The sequence below is a fragment of the Perissodus microlepis genome, chromosome 10 (genome assembly GCF_051167445.1).
Source record: "Perissodus microlepis isolate ML-2025 ecotype Zambia chromosome 10, ASM5116744v1, whole genome shotgun sequence".
NCBI classification, from domain to species: domain Eukaryota; kingdom Metazoa; phylum Chordata; class Actinopteri; order Cichliformes; family Cichlidae; genus Perissodus; species Perissodus microlepis.
This window is the reverse complement of record NC_140470.1, coordinates 26,674,593-26,693,918: the sequence shown is the minus strand read 5'-3', so window position 1 is coordinate 26,693,918 and position 19,326 is coordinate 26,674,593. Positions and strand designations below refer to the sequence as shown.

The window sequence follows — 19,326 nt, the reverse complement described above, 5'->3', positions numbered from 1 at the left end:
TTATGCCATTCAAACTTTTACTTTTGACATTTTGTATAGATTCAGCTAAACAAATGGGAACAAAATATGTGTTTTTTTGCCACAGGCTGTAGACAAAGTGCTTAAAGATAGTGCCTTGTCAAATTGTCTGTTATGTGTAGTCACAACTTTGGTTCACCCCTTGAGTTAGGTGCCTTTTATTTTATGCTTGAATGGCTAACAGATTAACGACTACACCCAAAGCCCATGACTTGTATGTGTCCATCCAGCGTGGTGGTCTTGGCTTTTACCTTACATGTGGTATTTTTAGCTGTGACTCTTGGATGTAATCCACCTACTGTTAGCGTCGACAGTTTGATTCATGGCGCAGCTCCTCCACGAAAGGCAGAAGTTGAAATGGCACTGAATGTCTTCCTCTTTCTCGCTCTTCCTCTCTTAATAAGGGTTAATACCCCCTTCTGCTCCCTCGAGGCAGCCCGTAATAATTAATTCAGTGATTAATATATCCTGGTCTCCAATGGTAATGTCTCTGTGGAAACAGGAGAAGAAGGGAGCTTAAACGAAATGGCGACATGATAGTGGTTTTAATTGACTGCAAATCCCACTTGGATAGAACTGCAGTTATTTTGGTGCTTCCTCTTGAGAATGCAGGATGTCACATCGCAACTCATAAAATGTCAATATAAACATCCAGGCAGCCGTCTGCATCTCCGGTGTAATTGTTCCAGGTGTTTGCAGTCACTTCTGTCTCATTGCTTCAGATGGATTATCTCTATCTCTTCTGCTGAGTCATCATTGCTGAATCACCGGCGAGCTAATGAGAATGCTGTGATTGGCTTGATTAGTCCTGATTAGCTCAGACTGCGTGCATACTGATGGCAGATTTCCTGATGGCTATAGATGAGGCGTAACTTTTAATTTGAGTTGTGAATTTAGGCCAGAAGCAGAAGCTGCGTTTGAAAAAGGGGAAAAATCTGACTTTCAAGTGGTCTATATCCAAGATTTTCATTATTCTATTAGTTCAATACCAATTAGCTTTGTTATCTAGCTAACACAGTGCTGTTTTGCTGCATTGCTTATTGCTCCTGTCAGCAGTGCTTATCCGTCTATGAGGTTGATTTGTTGCACTAATTTAGCCAATTTTGGGCTATGCTGGATGCTGCATGTGCATCTGTGTAGTCGTCATCTTTAGCTTCAAGGTAAAATGGTATTAATGTTTCCCGCTTTGATATTTTGGTAAAAACCTGTCCAGTTACAATTAAAATGTGCATTTGTTGCCTTAAAGGGGGGCTATTGTGCTCTTTCTCACATTCTGTAATGTATATACTGTTACAATGGTGGAAGTTTATATTAAATATTGCTCAAGTTTTAAATAATTAGATTAGCATCTGTACAGCATCTGTGAGCCGAAAGTTCAGGCTTCAGACTGAAATACTTTGGGGGGGAAGCTGATATCCTAATGTGGTTATTCCACACACAGAGCTCTGGATGTGACCTCAGAAGCCTCATTTACCTGACTTTTGAAGGGCAGCCAATCAGAAGGAAGTGAAGTAAGAATAGGACGGCAACCTCCTCACTAGGAAATAATATTGGTAACTAGGTGATTGCACTGATTTTTATTTATTTTTTCGCTGTCAGAACAAAGTTTTGATTGAAAGGTGATTGCAAAGTTTGCCTTGTGGGAGGCAGCCTGTCTCCAAACAATTGCAATCCAGCTTTTAGAGACTGCAATCACTCTCAGACAGACTGGCAAATAACTGCAATCTCATATATAAACAGACAGGTTGCAATAAATCAGAGTCAGTCTGTGCTAATGAGCTCAACTTGTTTGCGACACACTCTTTAAAATAGATGACTCAACTGGTTGACAACTTGGTTGTGTTATGCTTCCATTTCTATATAAAAGGTTGCTGTGTGACTTTGTCATTTTAGGTTAAATCATTGTCCTGCAGCAACAATGTTACTATTTGTGGAGGAATTTCTGAGATAAGCTAAATGTAAATACTTAATGTCAATTCCTGTTTAATGGGAATTTCTGTGCATGTAGATGCAACTTATCACAGTTAATACCTGTATTATCACAAACAAATTGCATGTAATTGAAACAACTTGACCCCATTCAATCCCCATCTGACTCCATCTTATTGTTGTTTTTGAAGGCGGCGCCCAGCTGCAGACCTGGTCGCCTTCTTTGAAGCAGCCAGAGTGCAAGTTCATTTCACACATTATTTCACATAATTGTAATCGTGTTGTGGTCTCCACCCACTGTTTTCCATTAAAGAGACTGTGGCTTTAAAGGGAGGTGAGCTAAAGCAGCCTGTGTCAGACTGGAAGTGCACCTAGATTGGTCACCAGTTTACATAGACACACTTTACATAGACACAGACAGCCACACCTGTAGCCAGTTTAATAATCACCGATCAAACTGACAAGGTTAGGTGTGAGTCAACTATGCTAACCCCCGCACGATTAAAGTATGTTTTGAACTTTGGATACAGATTTGGAGCTTAATGGTTCCCTTTTAAGATAATTTTTTTCACCAAATGCTTCAATTTCTTTTCCTCATGACCTTTCTGGTACTAAAATTCAGCTAAAGTGGAATTTTAATCCTCTTCAGATGGTTGTAGTTCAATACATTTTAAAAGCCTCATGAGATTTTAAAAAAACACAGTATCTCAGGACAAAAGCAAATATTTGAGAAAAGACAGCGATTTAAGAAGGTTGTAAAGGCATCATTAAAATTATTTAATAGCTCCTAATATCCATAGAGTCTATACAACTAAGTAGGTGATATAAACCACAATATATGTATTCTTTTTTACAGCTAGACAGGTGTAAGATTTCATATATGGCATTTAAAATGACAAACAGAAAACAAAACATCCACCTGCGATACGACCAGGCTTTCTTCAAGGCTGACATCACAGAGCGATCCAGTGTCGGGTATTTAAAATCCCACAGATTATATTTCCCCAGGAGATAATGCTGGAGGTTTGTAATATCTTGGTTACGTGTGGCAGCACATCACCATCTTAATGAGAGCAGATCAGAAATGCCAGAGGATTAATTTACAATTAAAACATGGACCCTTTGTTATCTGTACTACGTGATAGTTTAGTTAATGTAAACAGTTTGTTAGGTTTGCATTTCCTACAAATTTCTGTTATTTTTATATATTTCATTTTATATTTTAGTGAAGAGTTCAACTGTTTTTAATCTTTCCTTTACTATTCTGATATTTTACATCTGGTTTTACCTGCTAATTATCTGCAGCTGCTTGTTTTGGTCATATTTCTTCAAATATCTTTCACATTTAGACTAGCTGTGGCTCAGTTAGGTAGAGTGGGTCATCTGCTAATCATCTACTAAGCCTACTGTTTAGTGGCTTCATACCTGGCTCTTCCAAACTGCATGTTGAAGTTTCCTTGGGGGTGATACTGAACTCCAGGTTTTCGCCTGACATGTGGGTAAATGAGGCTTGTAGTAAGAAAGCGCTCAAATATAACAGTGCTGAAACTGAGTAGTAAAGCATTTTATAGCCTTATTCTGGATGTGTGTGCGTGTAATGATGCGCTCTGTTTTTCACTTTATACTAGTATAAATAATTTATATATTTAAGTCTAGCAGTTGGCTTGGAGTGATTCAAACATCATACCTACTCTCAGGGAGGCTTTTAATTAGAAAAATGTTTTGGAAGTGTTATGCTTATGCTATCAGTGTTAATTAATTGTTAGTGTCTAGAAACAGAGTCCTCCACCTGAATATTAAGAAGGTGTCTGCAAGAGAGATGTACCGGTTTCATCTGAAGTTGATTTGTAGCCTCGAGATATTCCCCCAGAGGCTAAAGTATGAGCTCTACTACACTGCAGGTGTAACCACTAACCTTTAAGAACCCTGTGCTGTAACTTAAGCCGTAACCTGACATGCTTCTTCCTAGATATCTAACTACATGTTGCATTCAAGTAGCAGTAGTGGTTCATTTCTAGCTACTTGTAGAGTTAGAAACCCTGCCGCAGCTGTTGTTGCATACTGTGATGCATGCATGGTGGGCATCGTTTGGTGTTGAATATCTTACCTGAGGTCACTTTGACATGCAGATTAGAGGAGCTCGGGATCGATCCAGAAGCTACTACATGACCCTCTCTATCCCCTGAGCCACAGCTGGCCCAGATGTATTTTTGGAGCATTTCAGGCCTGTATTAGTTAGGAGCATAGCCTTCAGTACGTTCGTCACCTGCAAACGATGAGCTATAGGGCTGTGAGCCTCCGCAGTACAGGTAATATGACCTGGTGTTAATTAGTGACGAGATTTTATTTTGCAAAATTATGTTAGAGATTTAGCCGAGGACAGAACATGGGAGCAGAGACAGAGCTCAAGAGTGACAATTTGTCTGATACGAATAAGTCAAGTACCATGATCTCACCTCCAGGTGTCACCCTGGGAGCAAACTAGCACCTCCCCATTTATTTAGGCTTTGCTCAAGGTCACAACTGTCCCCATCCCTCCACAGCTTTTACTTCACCTCCTCTTCTGTTTCTTCCTCTTAACCACACATGCTGTAGAAATCCTCAAATCACACATCAAATCTGACAGAAGTTTTTCAACTTATTTTTCCCCACATCAAAGGAAGTAAAAGAGCAAAGTGGGGAATGCATCAGATGGTCAGTGATAGTAACAGAGAACGTACCATATCTAATCCTGATAAGAGATTTGCTTTGCTTTCAAGTTGCTTTTATTATCTTTGCATTTTTTTTACTTAAGCGCCACGATCTCATTTTCCCCTTCAAACGTCTCATTCTGTGGCTTTAGATTGAGAAAATGAAAGTTGTTCCACGGAGAGTGACAGACTCAGTACAGTTTATTCTATATGCTGCTTGTTCCAACGGCCCTTTGAAGCTACAGTGTCTAAAATATTTAAACTCAAGTCACCTTCTTCTTCTTCTTCTTTTTACAACCACAGGATTTCATCAGATGTATTCTTGATGTCTTGAAGCATTTCCATGCTTCGTAAGATTTAGATTATTTGAAATTACAGTCAGTGGGATTGAGAAAAACACACAGTACTCGATTTTTGGGGTGAATATGAAAGAGGGGTGCTTTCTGGGGTAAATTTGTACCTTGATCTGAGATTTTACATGTTCATCAATATGAAGATTCGTTACATAAATTGTAAAAACTAAAACTTAATCTAAAATTGTTGAGATTGTTCTCTTTTAGTATTCTTTATATCCAGGGCTTGCCAGACACTCTTTGCTTCAACACTGGAGCCAATTTCTTTTTTGTCTCCGCTTTCTTTTTCTAATACTTCCCTCATCTAGCTTTCTTGTTTCCTCCACTGAACTCATACATCATTACAGTCAAGTTCTCTCCAAGGTTTTTCAAGCACTTTTCCTTCTTTGCAACCTTCCCTTGTAATGAACACGCTCTTCTTTCACTAACTGCAAACAGTATAGCACTTTTGGCCTTTTTCATTAATCTCAATTCCTGAGGAAGTTAATTTGACAAGGTTTCAGTTTTCTGGCTTTTTATTTGCCTTGTATGTACAGAAGCTCCTGTATACACAAACTAATTCACATGCAGATGGTGCAAAGGTCTGTAAACCATTATAAATTGGACTGGGACACTCAACCAACTGAGTAAAGCAGGCGCTGGTGTCCAATAACTATTAAAAACAAATCAATGAGCCACACCATCGCACTAGGTTCCTTTATTATGATGATAAACACGGACATTACAGTTCATTTTCTCACGCACACTGTCCTGTTACTGTAAACACTCAGGGCACCAAATTTAATATTAATCCACTGCAGGAAATGGTCCCAAACAGCAGCACTATTTAATATTGTTTGTGTGGTGTTTAACATCAACATTGCTCAGCTGCTGGAGTAAATTACTGAGGTTAGTTGTTGACAAATACTACAAACATGATATTTTGGTTTATATCGGAAACTAGGATGTGCTGCAATAAATGCCATGTAAATAAGGCTGCTACGAATAAATGAATTAGTATTAACTAAAACAAAAACAATGCACGCAAGAAAAAAGGGGTTAGTAGTGACTTTTCACCTGGTGTCCACATAGAAATTTGGAAATTCACATGTGGAAATTCATGCCATGAAGCTCTCGGTGCACAGTATTTATGCTGATGTTAATGACAGTGGAGATTTGGAAGGGTGGAGTTAGTGAGTGAGCAGTGTTGGTGACTTTTAGACACTTTTTCAGCACTCCGAGACCCCGCTCTGTGATGTTACGTGGTCTGTCACAAGGGGAGCAATTTATTACAGCACCACACTCGACTTCTTGATCTCTTTAGAAGGACTCATTCTTTCAGAAAGGTTTGTTAAGGCATGGCTAGTGTCTGATTTGATACACCTGTGAGATGCCGCACAGTAATTCTGTCCATATAGTGTGGTAAGCAGTGAAAAATGAGGTTAGAGAAATCCATATGAAAAAAAAATGCATGATTTTCAACTCTTGAATCTGCATGATGTCAGAGAAAGAGGATATACCCGCCCACTTGTGGTTTACTAGGGTGAACCAATCAGAAGGCAGTTATCATAAAAGAGGAGGAGTTACAACTGATGTTTTACACAGTTAATCCGAATTATTTTGATCTATGAATTACGTGGAGCCCACAAATCAAAATATGGAGTAAATATGAACACGTGTGTAAACTGCATCACGCATCTTATTAGAGGTGATGGGAAGGTGAGAGTGCTTATTTTGAAACACTTCTATATAATTTTTAATGTGTCACCTGGATTCTAGCATCACTTAAAGGACAATAGAGCAAAAAAGAAACCACCGGAAGCGCTAACATGACCTGAAAATTACCCAGACTCCCAGCGCAGGGCTTTTCTCACCCCACTCCCCCACTCCCTCTGTTTACTGCAGGCCCATCAAGACACAGCAGTGTGTCACAGTAGATCAAAGTCAGCGGTATCAGCCAGCAAACACACAGCACAGACAGTCGGAAGGGATGGCAAAGAGACTCTCCTCTGCTCCCATTATTACTCTCCCACAATCCACTGCTGATTCTATATAAATAAAGCAAGGACGGGGAAAATGGAGAGGCTCTGACACAGGGAAGGAAGGGATTTTAGCGGCTGGGGAAAGAAAATAAAAGGAGACGATAGACATGAGAGGATAGGACTCATCGATGCATCTTCATGCACACCCTCCACCTCTTAAGGTGTTATTTTACAGTTAAATACTCCGTGCTCAAATATACTCCCAAGGAGAGAGGAGACGAAGAGACGGAAGTCATTTGTATTCAAATCCAGAGCTAATACGTCAATAAGTCTATTTCATGGGCAAAGACTCCTCTGTGTGTATGTGTGTGTGTGTGTGTGTGTGTGGAGGAGACATGCTCCACTGCAGCACTTCTCAATTGGAAGCTGCCTTAGCTGCTACAGGCACTTTCATCCGTTCAGACTGAGAAAATGGAGGTTTCCTCAGTGATTCTTTGGTCGGGGTGACGGCTCTGCAGAACTCGTCGAGTAGAAGCACAAAGTGTTTGTTCAGAAGGTTTCTTAGCAGTGCTGATAGTCACGCTTCTTTCAGACGGGCCATAAGGGAACATTAGAAGAGGGTTTCTCATTAGGTGCCTACAGTATGTGGAGTCAGTCGAGGGAAAGGATGCTATCTATTTGTATACTGTGGCTTTTGTGTATTGGGAGCAATGGAATATAGCCAGATCGCAATAAGACACAGTGAAATACCAGCCAAGAACACACTGACTGTTGCAGATGCCTGTCTCCTCCTCCCTTCCTCATATCCCCATCTCTCTCTCTCTCCATCTGACACGGAGGCCTGAGGGTTTTGTATCTGCTGCTGTTTGATTTGCACCGAGGGGAGATCTTGTTTGTTCTCCTCAATGCAGCATTTATGGTTTAAGATTCTCCTCACGACCTTCCGCTGCTCCTGAGCAGCGAGCTATCTGTCTGCCCCGAGTGAAAAAACAAGAAAAGAGCAGTGCTGCCGCCGCTATGCCGGCCGGGGGACCTGCAGCTCTTCTCATCCTGCCAGTAAACAAAAAGAGGGGTTGGGTAAGAAGGGACAAAAGTAACCTGTACCTTTTTCTTTATCAAAGCTGGTCAACAAAAGCATGTGGGATTTTTTATTTTGTATTTTTTGTGAGGCATTAATGAGAGGTAAATAAAGCTCTGGCAGCTTTGAGTGTTGTCAGAGCTCCACCTTGTGGTATTACATTAGCATTGTTGGTTCCATGCTTTACTCATATCTCATTCTGTCTAATCTTTCACTATTGTTATACCACTGACTGTCTTCTGTCTTTTTATCTCACTCTTTTCCCTTTTTTTATCCTAATTTGACCTCCAATTATCATTCTCCTGCTCTACTTTCTTGCAACTTTCCTTCCCTCTTATTTTCATCCTGCCCGTCCTCGCCATAATCCATCCAATCTGTTCCTGCGCTATTCTTCGTCCTCCCTCCTTTCTATCTTTAAGATCGTTATCGGGACGAATCGTAGGAGGAGTGTGGTGGTTCTTCACTCTCATCATCATCTCGTCCTACACGGCCAACCTGGCCGCCTTTCTCACTGTGGAGAGGATGGTTTCTCCCATTGAGAGTGCAGAGGATCTGGCCAAACAGACCGACATTGCCTATGGCACATTAGACTCTGGCTCAACCAAAGAGTTCTTCAGGGTGAGTTGGTGTTACCAGAGTTAGTGACCTACTTTCAGACAGGTATGGGACCCTGTGAAGGCCTACAATCTTTGACACTCACACACGCTCAAAAGCAAAGACTCATCATAATATTGTTTTCTTCTAGTCCCTATTATACCTTGTCAAGGTATGTTACTCCAGTGATTCCCAACCAGGAGGTATTTCTGCTAGGAAGACAAGCTTGGAAACTGAAATTACAGTTAATGTAATGATTGAGTAGACCCAAACAGGTTTGAGTAGAAAAGTTGAAAGTAAATGGACTTTTCTACTCTCCCGGAGTACTCAAAGCGCTCTATACAACACATTCACACAAGCACTGTCTTCTATGCTTTTAAGTGCACACTAACTAACATTCACATACATTCACACGAGCAAATTGGGGTTAATATCTTGCCCATGCAGACTAGGGGGAGCCAGGGAACCACCAACCTTCCGATTAGTAGATGACCTGCTCCACCTCCTGAGCTGCAGCCACCCCATAAGTTGGTTAAAGCATTAGAAATAAGACTGAAATTGGAAATAAAATAAAGACATTTAAAATTAAGTTTTCATAAATGAAAAAAAAAGTATGACAGCATTTAAAGGTATTAGCTGCCTTTCAGCTGCTCAACGAGCAGTTCAAAATGTTGGCTGAAAGTAAACAAGTTTTTTTAGTTTTCCAATTTTGGATGAACGGATGAAATAACAAACTAGAATTGTGGCTAAAAATTGTAAATAATTGACTATGTGGCTTGCACTTGAAATTTATAGCTAAAATTCTGTAAAGAAGAATTCACACCCATAACTATATTAGATTAATATTTGAAATGGTAAACTAAAATATAAATATGTATTGTCTAATGAATTATTAAATAAAGGTGCTGTTAGAATTTCAAGTAGATTGCAAAGAAAATTAAAGACCTAGCTGGTTAAAATTATAACTAAAGAGGTGGATAGTATAGTTACCAAGTAGACTGTTGATAAAGGTTTTGATTAACAGTTGAAATAGAAAGCTAAAAGCTAAATGAGTAGAACATTAACTGAAATTTGTAGTGTTTGTTAGCCACCATTGTAGATATACAAAAAAGTCACACAAACATTTTTAAAATGGGCACCTAAATAAAAGCTGGAAATGATTTTTATATTACTATTATTATTATAAGTTGAAATAGCTAGCTAAAAGCATGGCTAGCAATTGAAATGGTTTACTAGACATACTAGATAAACAGATAAAATAAGGTAAATTATAAATAGTAAATATTAAATAAATTAAAATGGTGGCTATTAGTTTGGGTTTTAATAACATATGTAGACAAAAATATAAGCATAATAAACGCAGCTATAATTTTTACTTAGAAATGAGAGTAAAGAGTTGGAAATTTGTTAGCTAATTATGTTAGCTAATTATTACCTAGCTTTGAGAACAGTTTGCGAAAATATAAACAATAGATCATCATCATCATTGATAATCAGTGATCATGTTCACTAGAAGAAGTTAGAAAAGTTAGCTAACAGTTCTGTTTGTTCTTAAGAATATGATTAAAGATATGAAATGGGCTGCTAGCTGTTTATTACGCTGTACTAAAATTGTAAATCATTAGTTAAGAGTGTGGCTAGCAGTTAAAATTATTTAGCTAAAAGTTTTTTAACAGTTAGAATTTTGCATTAAGAGTAATAATATTTCATTTTAAAATCGTGCTCCCCTCAGAGACGTAGATCATGGGAATAACGGCACCTAATTATTAGTTGTTGGTATAGCTGGAACTACTGTTTCTTTATCTGTGAGTGTGGTATTCAGGCAGGATTGCCTTGAATCATCTTATTTATTTATAGTAAAGACTTCAGACCCAACAGGACACCAAAGAGTACCAAAGACACTGGGGGCTGGGAAAGATGATAACAAGGCTAAACTGCCACTGAAAGTAGTCAAGAATTCAGTTTAAAATGAGTTTATATGAACACGCTTGAATATGAGAAGTGTTGGTAGCTGGTTCCATCTGACAGGGCTTTATTGTTATTTGACTTTTTTGCAGTAAAATGTTTCAAAGCTATTAAACAAAATGTAAATTGTTGAACTGATGCTCCATGTTTTCTCTATTTTGTATTGTATGTGGACATGCTTTCTCTGTCACTCACACATCATCTACCTTTGAACCTCCAAACCCCTCCAAACCCCACAGCGGTCCAAAATTGCTGTTTATGAGAAGATGTGGGGATACATGAAGTCTGCTGAGCCCACAGTCTTCACCAAGACCACGGCCGAGGGTGTGGCGCGGGTCCGCAAGTCCAAAGGAAAATACGCCTTCCTGTTGGAGTCCACTATGAATGAGTACACAGAGCAGCGCAAGCCCTGCGACACAATGAAAGTCGGGGGCAACTTGGACTCCAAGGGCTATGGAGTAGCCACACCCAAGGGTTCACAGTTAAGGTGGGTGGAATAGTGTAACAATATGTTCTACGTGTTGTTATGGTATTCCACCTTCCCTGGTGTGCCGCCTTTTCTATCTCTATCTGCCTCCACATACTGCTTAGTGTTGGTGGGTGGGGCGTTTTATGTGTTTGTTTGAGGGCACAAGTAGCCGCTTAGTGACATCTGTGTTTGTTGCATGCATGTGGGGCTTCATTGTGGGTGGTTTTTATTCACTTTTTTTGTCTTTACAGCTCTCCACAACAGGTAAATGTATGTGCTTGTGCTTGCTGTTTGGGCAAAGACATGTTGGAATGGCATGCTCTGGAAGCTCTCATCTGAAAATGTCTCATTTAGAAGATAATCTGCATTTTATATACAAAATGTAATTGCTCTGAGATATTTAGCTAATGCTACTTTAGTGTTCCTTCACGGTTGACTGGTTCTTTATTTTCAACTAAGTGACTGAAATAGTGCTTTGGGAGCCATTTGAAAGCTCAGCCCTGGGTAACTCTGCCAGACTCTGTCACAGCCTCCCGCTCATAGTGGAATTTACAGACCTGCCACAGAATACAGTGGCATTACAGTGGGGAGTTGCAATTTCAATCCACACACTCATCGATCAAAGCCCTCCAGCAAGGTCTCACTGAGGGGAAAGGATAAATATACTAAAGGCAAAACTGCACAGGGGTGTGAATGAAATTGCATTCAATTTAATTTATTCCTGTGGAGGTATAAGAACACATTTTTGAAAACCAGGGAGAGCACTTTAAGCAATTGTACTGAAATAACCCGTTTTAGAGCTTTGCTATCAATTATTAGCAGTAGATAACTGGTGTTTGAACCCACAAGAGTTACAATTTTTGCCAATTCGTATACATAGACTCCAATATTGTGAAAGTTTAATTCTCCTATACCTCACCTCCCTCACATTTTTAGATCTTTCTACTTATTCTTAATTCATGTCATGTGTCCTGTGGGTAAAATCCAGCTGATGTCTTTTTTCTTTTCTTTTTTTTTTTGGGGGGGGGGGGTTCTTTATTTGTTTTTTATGAGGTGTATTTTATACCTAAATTAAAATTGTTTAACTTCTATTCACTCAGGATAATTTGACATCAGTTCATCTCGTATATTCATGCAGCAGAAAACATTTGACTTTCTAGCAAACTGTTGTTTGCATTCAGTAACTGTTTCATTTTGTCCTCTTACATATTAGAGCAGAACTGAGAGAGAACAGTAAGAATATCAAACAAAGCTTTGTGCCCTGTTAGCGATTTGAACTCCAGACCGCCTGCTCTGGGGCTTTTTCGTCAACATAGTTTAAGGCTATGTCCGCAAATATATGGATATTACTGAAAACTGGACTTTTTTCCATTTGAATTTGACAAAAAAGATTAATGTCAAGGGCATGCCAAAGCAACAGATGGCAATATAACCCCAACTATAGAGAGATTTTGGCCAATCGAAAGCCTCCAAACAGTGGCACAGCACCCAGTCTGATATGAAAAAGGTGACCTTGTCCACACGTAAATGCAGAAATTGAGTTTTTAAAAGCTCTGCCTTTGATGATCTAAAATATCTTTTGTCCCCGTAGTTGTTTTCTGTAAATTCCTCTGGTCACAAAACCTAAAGTAGGGTTTCTATCATTTGTTTGCAGCCAGGCTGGTGCCAGTTTTCAGCCACTGCTTTGACCAGGAAGAGTGCCTAACAGATCAGGGTAGTCCTCCCTCCCAGGCCTCTGTTTTGTTGTTTTGAGGATTATCATCTTCTGTCAGTCACTTTTCCGGATATCAGCGAGGAAACACACCAGCGACATCAAGAGCTGGCAACATTGCTGGTCAAGGCTGTGATTTCATATGGCTCCGAACTGGGATATGAGCTCTGTTGCCTTTTGTTTCTGACTGCTTCTATTTATTTTTTTTCAAAATATTACAAATAAATTAAAAGGATCAAAATGCATGCTGGAGCAAATCTCTCTCCTTCACAATTTTGCTGCCCTGTCATCAGATATCACTATAGCAGCCTTAAAAAGAAGCCATGAAATTGCTACACGCACTTATTTAAAGAAAGCTTTTCATGGACATTTTTTTCATGCCAATCATGATTTTCCAGAGCAGCTTAATGCTCAGCAATCCTGTGAGCTTTGAATTGGCAGCCATACCTATACTATATGCATGTGTAATCAGGTCTAAATTATTTATAGGTCTAGAGCTAACTAACTAACTGGTGCCAGATTTTTATTTTTTATTTTGCTGGCAGTGCTGATGGCCAACAATTTAAGTGCCAAAATGTGATTACTTGTTTTATATATTTTTTCATTTTTGTATTAAGAAACAGTGTACAAAAGGATTATCTACCATACGTATAATTCAGTCACCATGTCTGATTAAAATTAATTAAAGGTATTATGCCTGTTTAAAATAAAGGAAAATACTTTTTACCATTAAACTGAGATTGCAAATCCGGTTAATTTAAATCCCATCTATCTGAATAATTATAGAATGTCTTTAAGATGTAGAACATATAAAATGTATCACATTAATCAGATCTAGATTAGCATACGGCTTGTGTTCTGGATATTTTTTTCTTTTTTTCTCATTTATGTAATTAATCATCTTGTACCCTTTTAGATTTGTATTATATTTGAACTTTTACTCACATGTGGCATCTGTTTGCAATATTAAAAAAATATATTAAACTTTATAGAAAGTTTTTAAAAATATATTTTTTTTTAGCTCTAGCTGGCTAGGGTATGCTAATGCTAATGCTAATGCTACAACAAAGAGTTGTCTGGGAATTGCTAATTTAACTTTTTTCTAGATTATGGTGGTAAAGGTAAACGTGGGGCCAATACTCACATGAGTACCAAATTATTCTCTGGGAAACATGAGTGTCTGATTAAAGTGCAATCTTAGACATCCAGCAAGCTCTAGCTTGCTAGCTCATGCTAATTAATTAAAATGGCTTGGCTAAAAACAAATGGACTACATTACTGTAACATAAGGAGCTTATTTATTGATATCATTTCACTTTGAGGGAGAGAGATTTTGACTCAGGGTGTGTTTGGGTTCTCGAATGGGATTAATGCACTTTTCCACCCTTGTCCCTCTCTTACTGCTACTCCTCCCTTTCCTCTCCCCCCTCTCTTCCTTCCCTCCCAAATTGGACAGCATACTCACGCCCTCTCACCAAATATGTTTTATCGTTTTCAAGAAGTGCAGTAAACCTGGCAGTGTTAAAACTCAATGAACAAGGCCTGTTGGACAAATTGAAAAACAAGTGGTGGTACGACAAAGGAGAGTGTGGCAGCGGAGGCGGTGGCGAGAAGGTTAGCCGCTATGACGCTATGCCCATGTGACCTTGATGTGGGTAAAAAAAAAAAAAAGAGAGATGTGTTTTTGTTGGTAACAGGAGCATCTGCCGGGTCGATCTATACAGTTACGCAGAAGATTTGGAAACTGCGACTTCTAATCTAGAGTGGAGAGCGAGTACTGTGGAAGCAGAAATATTTGCCGTACTGTTTATGTAGCGGTCTATTATAATTATAAATTAACACCAAAATAAGTATTTTGGAATATGATTGTAGCCCGGTTTGGGATGTTTCAGTGAGGGTAAAAGAGCCAATAGTTTTGGTTTGACAGTACTAGCCTCCAGGGTTATTCCGACAAAGGTCCCGGCAGTATGTGCCCGTTCCAGAAAAGCGATGCAGCCGGGGCTCCACGTATATGTGTCTGTTAGCTCTGCCCCTTCCCACTTTAACATCCCCCGATAAACCCGACCCTTTAAAACACATAAATGAGCAAAGAGACACGTAGCATAAGTGGGGCCCCTTACTGGCTTCGTCACTTTGTACTGAAGAGTACTGAGCTGCTCTTGTTGGGCTTCTTCTGATTGAATAACATAAAATAACATGTCCTATGATGTTATTTATGTTATTTTCCCCACCCCACCCTTCCCCGCCCCCCGTGATATGAAGAACGCCCGTAAACCTTGCCGTATTGAAACTGAGTGAAGCAGGAGTCTTAGACAAACTGAAAAACAAATGGTGGTACGATAAAGGGGAGTGTGGACCCAAGGACTCTGGAAGTAAGGTCAGTCTCCACCAGCCTGGGAGCCTCCCCTCCTCTCTTTGTCTCTATGCACACTTTTATAGCGCTGGCAGTTCTGTTATTACAGCAGGCTGGCCGATAAGACACGTAACAGACACGCAGGTAGAGACTCAAGGTGTAGCCTGGAGGATTCAGCATGACAGACACGAGGCATGGCTCGGCGTTTATACAGCAGCTAAGCGATGTGATGCAACTGCAGATGAAGGCTCACACACACAGTTGACTGTCACCTGAGATGGTTGAGGGCATCTTGAGACTTTACTGTATGTCACACTAGTTGTCAGCGGTACTGTATGCCTCAGCTGTAGCCGCACACTTTGACAGTGATCCATGTTGCTGATGCACTGGAGCATGGAGAGAGTGGCCACGTTGTAACAAAGCAGCATGTACGATCCACATCAGTCTTAATCAGATAATTGCAGTGCAGGACACACGCTATCACCTGCAAATGAGACTGAGCATGACAGCCATTCGTTCGTGTTGAGCCAACGCACCTTAAGGATGTAGGTGATTTATTAAGAGGAGATAAATGGCAGGTTGGGAGCATGAGAGATCAGCTGCATACATTTGAATAAACGAGGGGTTAAACGGTTGGAAGAAACTCGAAAGCTCACATTAGCGTAGCTGCAAAGAAAACCACGGGCCCGTGAGTTTTTGGACAATGACACACTTTTTGTAACTTTGTCTCCTACCTCAAATAATCAGAATGTGACTGAAGTGCAGATTTTCAGCTTTAATTCAAGGAAATCTCAGGTTTAGCATTTGTTAATTTAGTAAAACTAATTAATTATCGCAAACCTGAATACAAGGAAAACCTCTAAAATGGCCTGCACAGCTTTAAAAGAAAATCTTATTCTTAAAAATTTATTTATAAAGCTTCAAATCACAACAGCAGTCACCTAAAAGCACTTTATATAAAGACCCAACAATAATACAGAAAAAGCTGCTACAATGAAAATGACCCCCCATGACCAAGGACTTGGCGACAGTGGGAAGGAAAAACTCCCTTGTAACAGGAAGAAACCTCCGGCAGAACCAGACGCAGGGAGGGGCGGCTGTCTGCCATCACCGATTGTAGCTGAGGGGAGGAAGACCGGACAGAAGAAGTAGCTGCACTAAAAACCTGTCAGGAAACACAGCATTCGGTGATGTCCTTCAAAAAATGTTCATTTAGAATTATGTCAGTCGGTTCATATGAGGGACGTGTGTGTAAAAATGTCTGTAATTCCTAAACGGTTAATGCAAAGTTTTTTTTAAAACCCTGGAATATAAACTGAAAGTCTACACTTCAGTCATTAATCACATCATGATTGATGTTTCATTTCAAATGGATGTAGTGATGCACAGTGGCAAAGCTACAAAAAAGGCTGTCATTACCCAAATTTATATGGACTGTATTTACAGCACTACACAGCAAAGGGGATATGTGACAAAAGCACGCTAACTGATATGGAGAAAGTTGGAGATATTTGATAACATGGCTACAGACGAAGGTTAGAGGTAGCGTAGTGAAAAATTATGTTTGATCAGTTTTGTGTGTAAATTTGTAAGTTTTTTTTTTCCTTTTACGCTGTTTTATGTGTTTAAGTGTTGACTGATCTGCCAAAACGATCTCTGACCCTTGTGTTTTGTGTTCCTCTCCCCGCTGGCTACAGGACAAGTCCTCCCAGGCCCTCAGCCTGAGCAACGTGGCGGGGGTCTTCTACATCCTCGTCGGGGGCCTGGGCCTGGCCATGCTGGTGGCCCTCATCGAATTCTGCTACAAGTCACGCAACGAGGCCAAAAGAATGAAGGTGGAGGCCCAGTCCCAATCCCAGTCCCAACACCCCCAATACCACCAATCTCACCGTCACTGCTACCCCTGCCAGACAGGCAGCCCCCGCAATAGCCCCGAGCCTAGCCAAAGCCAGAGTCCCCGGCCCAGCCCCACTATCCACAACTTAGCCGAGTTTAGTGAGGTTTTCAATGGTTATGGCAGCGATGGGGAAGCTGATAAGATGTAGATGGGGTTTTCGTAGAAGGTCCTCCCAGGCCTTTTCTCCCCCCCTCACTAGCTCCCTGCACAGAGACTGTAAGTGAAACCAATCACACCCCCGCTGCTAGCTTCAACATGCTGAGTGACTGTCGTGACCAGTGGCAAACTGCTTCCCACATTTCTGTCCTATCCGCTCACTATGTGGTCATGTGACGTCCTGGTCTGCGTTCAAGCTTTTTTCTCAGTGTGACAGAAGCCATGAGTCATCTTCAGACATGACGTCGACTGCGCTCCTTCGCAGCTTGTGTGGCTGCAGATGTTGGTCCTAATTTATTGAGCTGTTTTCCTGCCAAAATCCAACAAACACTGCTTATACTGAACAAGATATTCATCGTTAATGCTCAAAGTACACGATAAATGTCATTAATGACAACCTTTTTCTAAATATATCACTAGAAACTATAATATTATAATGTTATAATATTATATAATGTATGCTTGGGTAGTTTCATTGGAATAGAAATCTAGATACAGGAGTGTAGAAGATATTTCTAATGTTTTTTAGAGTAAAAAGCTGAACAGCTTTTAAAATCCGAGCCTTACTGTGAAGGTCTGCAGCAGCTGTGGTCATAGTGCTTTTACGCACAGCTCCTTAGACTGTGTATAAATGATGGAGTACCTTTCTGGTTAAAGTAAAACTTTCTTATTATGTCCAGCAGGGGGCGACTCTCAGGAACACCACTGTATGGAAGTCTGAGAAATTTCCCTTCGTTTCCTTTGTTTACACTGTCCTGATGAATTTACTATCCCAGTTGCTAGTTTTAAGCCTTACTGAACCCAACATGATGCTTATTTGGAAAATTATGCTTCCATTAGCATCAAGAAGGAGGAAAAAGCAGGCTGCTGTATGAGATTCCCTCAGTTTCTCTGAAAACACTCATGTGGAGGCTTCTCAACCAAACCCTCAATAATTTATGAGTAATGGCAGCTATGTGCATCTTTTATACACAGTTTACGCTCAGCCTATCACAATTATAACAGGAAGGAAAGTCATGATAAATGAGGACCAATGTCTTACTTGTACACACATGTCTACACTTGTGAGGGGATTTCATCTAAACTGCAGAGCATTCGTGCATCAGACGTCCACTCTGATCCTCTGATGAATATGAAGCCACTACATAACAAAAAAAATCATCTCAGAGCATGTAGGAAGTGTATCTACTAAAGCCATATTTAAGCTGAGGTTAACACAAGTGACACCACCTCTCAAGCTGGACTTTATTGATGTGAACTCTGGATATTTCCCCCAGGTCCCTGACCATTAGACTTTCAGATAGCTCTCCTCGCTCGATGTATATCTGTCCTACGTGGTTATGTGTCCCCCATCAGCACTTCAGCACAAACTCTTCATTAGCTTGACTATTGCTTAGTCAGCTTCCCTGTCCCACTGGCTGCAACTATCACTCACTGTGTAACACTGCTGGTGCTAATGGATTTACATGTAGTATGGGGCTGCTACTGTTCTGAATGGCTGTGAAAGGTGGTTGCTACATTACTGTGTTTACATACATACATATATATATTTATTTATTTATTAAGTGTATAGTTATGGTATACAGTGGGCCCGTTCTAGAAGTTTTTTGCAGGTTGGAGTTTTAGTGTTTGGTATTTGTTATAAGTGAGAGGTTTGTTGTTGGAGAAGAATTAATGCAGCCACTCCTATAACTGCTGTATTCCACCTCTGTGGTCCACTCACACCTTTCATCACAAATTTACAAGTTATTACTTTACTTTTAAAAGTTCATTAACAAATATTGGTCATAAGAGAAATATTACTAAGTAATTAACTTTAAAATCCAGTGACTTTGTTTCTTTTTATAATATCTATTTGAAATATAAGTATTTCCTAGCAGTTTACAACTAAATTACTAGAACCACGCCAAATGGTGTTTACTATGTAAACATATACTATAATTATACAATACAGTACACAGTATTAGACCACCATCTGTCAGATCTATGACAGGTGGTCTAAATTTATTAACATCTGTAAAAATAAAAGATTAAAAGTAAAAATTTCTATTTACATTTTAAAATTAGAATTACAAATTTCAGTTAACTGGTTTTTATTTATTTATTGTAGATGACCCCATGGATCTCATCCCAGTTTATACTTATTTCACTT

At 39.8% G+C, this 19,326-nt stretch overlaps 1 protein-coding gene across 4 annotated transcripts in view; it reads left to right on the top strand.

The window, feature by feature from the left end:
* Positions 1 to 19,326, top strand: part of LOC146379574 (glutamate receptor 4) — a 162,414-nt gene that overhangs the window by 140,329 nt on the left and 2,759 nt on the right. The window contains exons 12-15 of one of the 4 annotated variants that reach the window (XR_014801441.1): positions 8,449 to 8,647; positions 10,828 to 11,075; positions 15,031 to 15,145; positions 16,819 to 17,234. Coding sequence is in view for 2 of the 4 variants with exons in the window: in XM_084940863.1 (XP_084796989.1) it covers positions 8,449 to 8,647; positions 10,828 to 11,075; positions 15,031 to 15,145; positions 16,819 to 16,956 (700 nt within the window). In the remaining 2 variants the exon portion in view is untranslated. Of the gene's footprint in view, positions 1 to 8,448; positions 8,648 to 10,827; positions 11,076 to 14,267; positions 14,383 to 15,030; positions 15,146 to 16,818; positions 17,235 to 19,326 lie in introns of all 4 variants that reach the window. The other 3 variants (XR_014801440.1, XM_084940863.1, XM_084940861.1) reach the window with 3 other exon arrangements.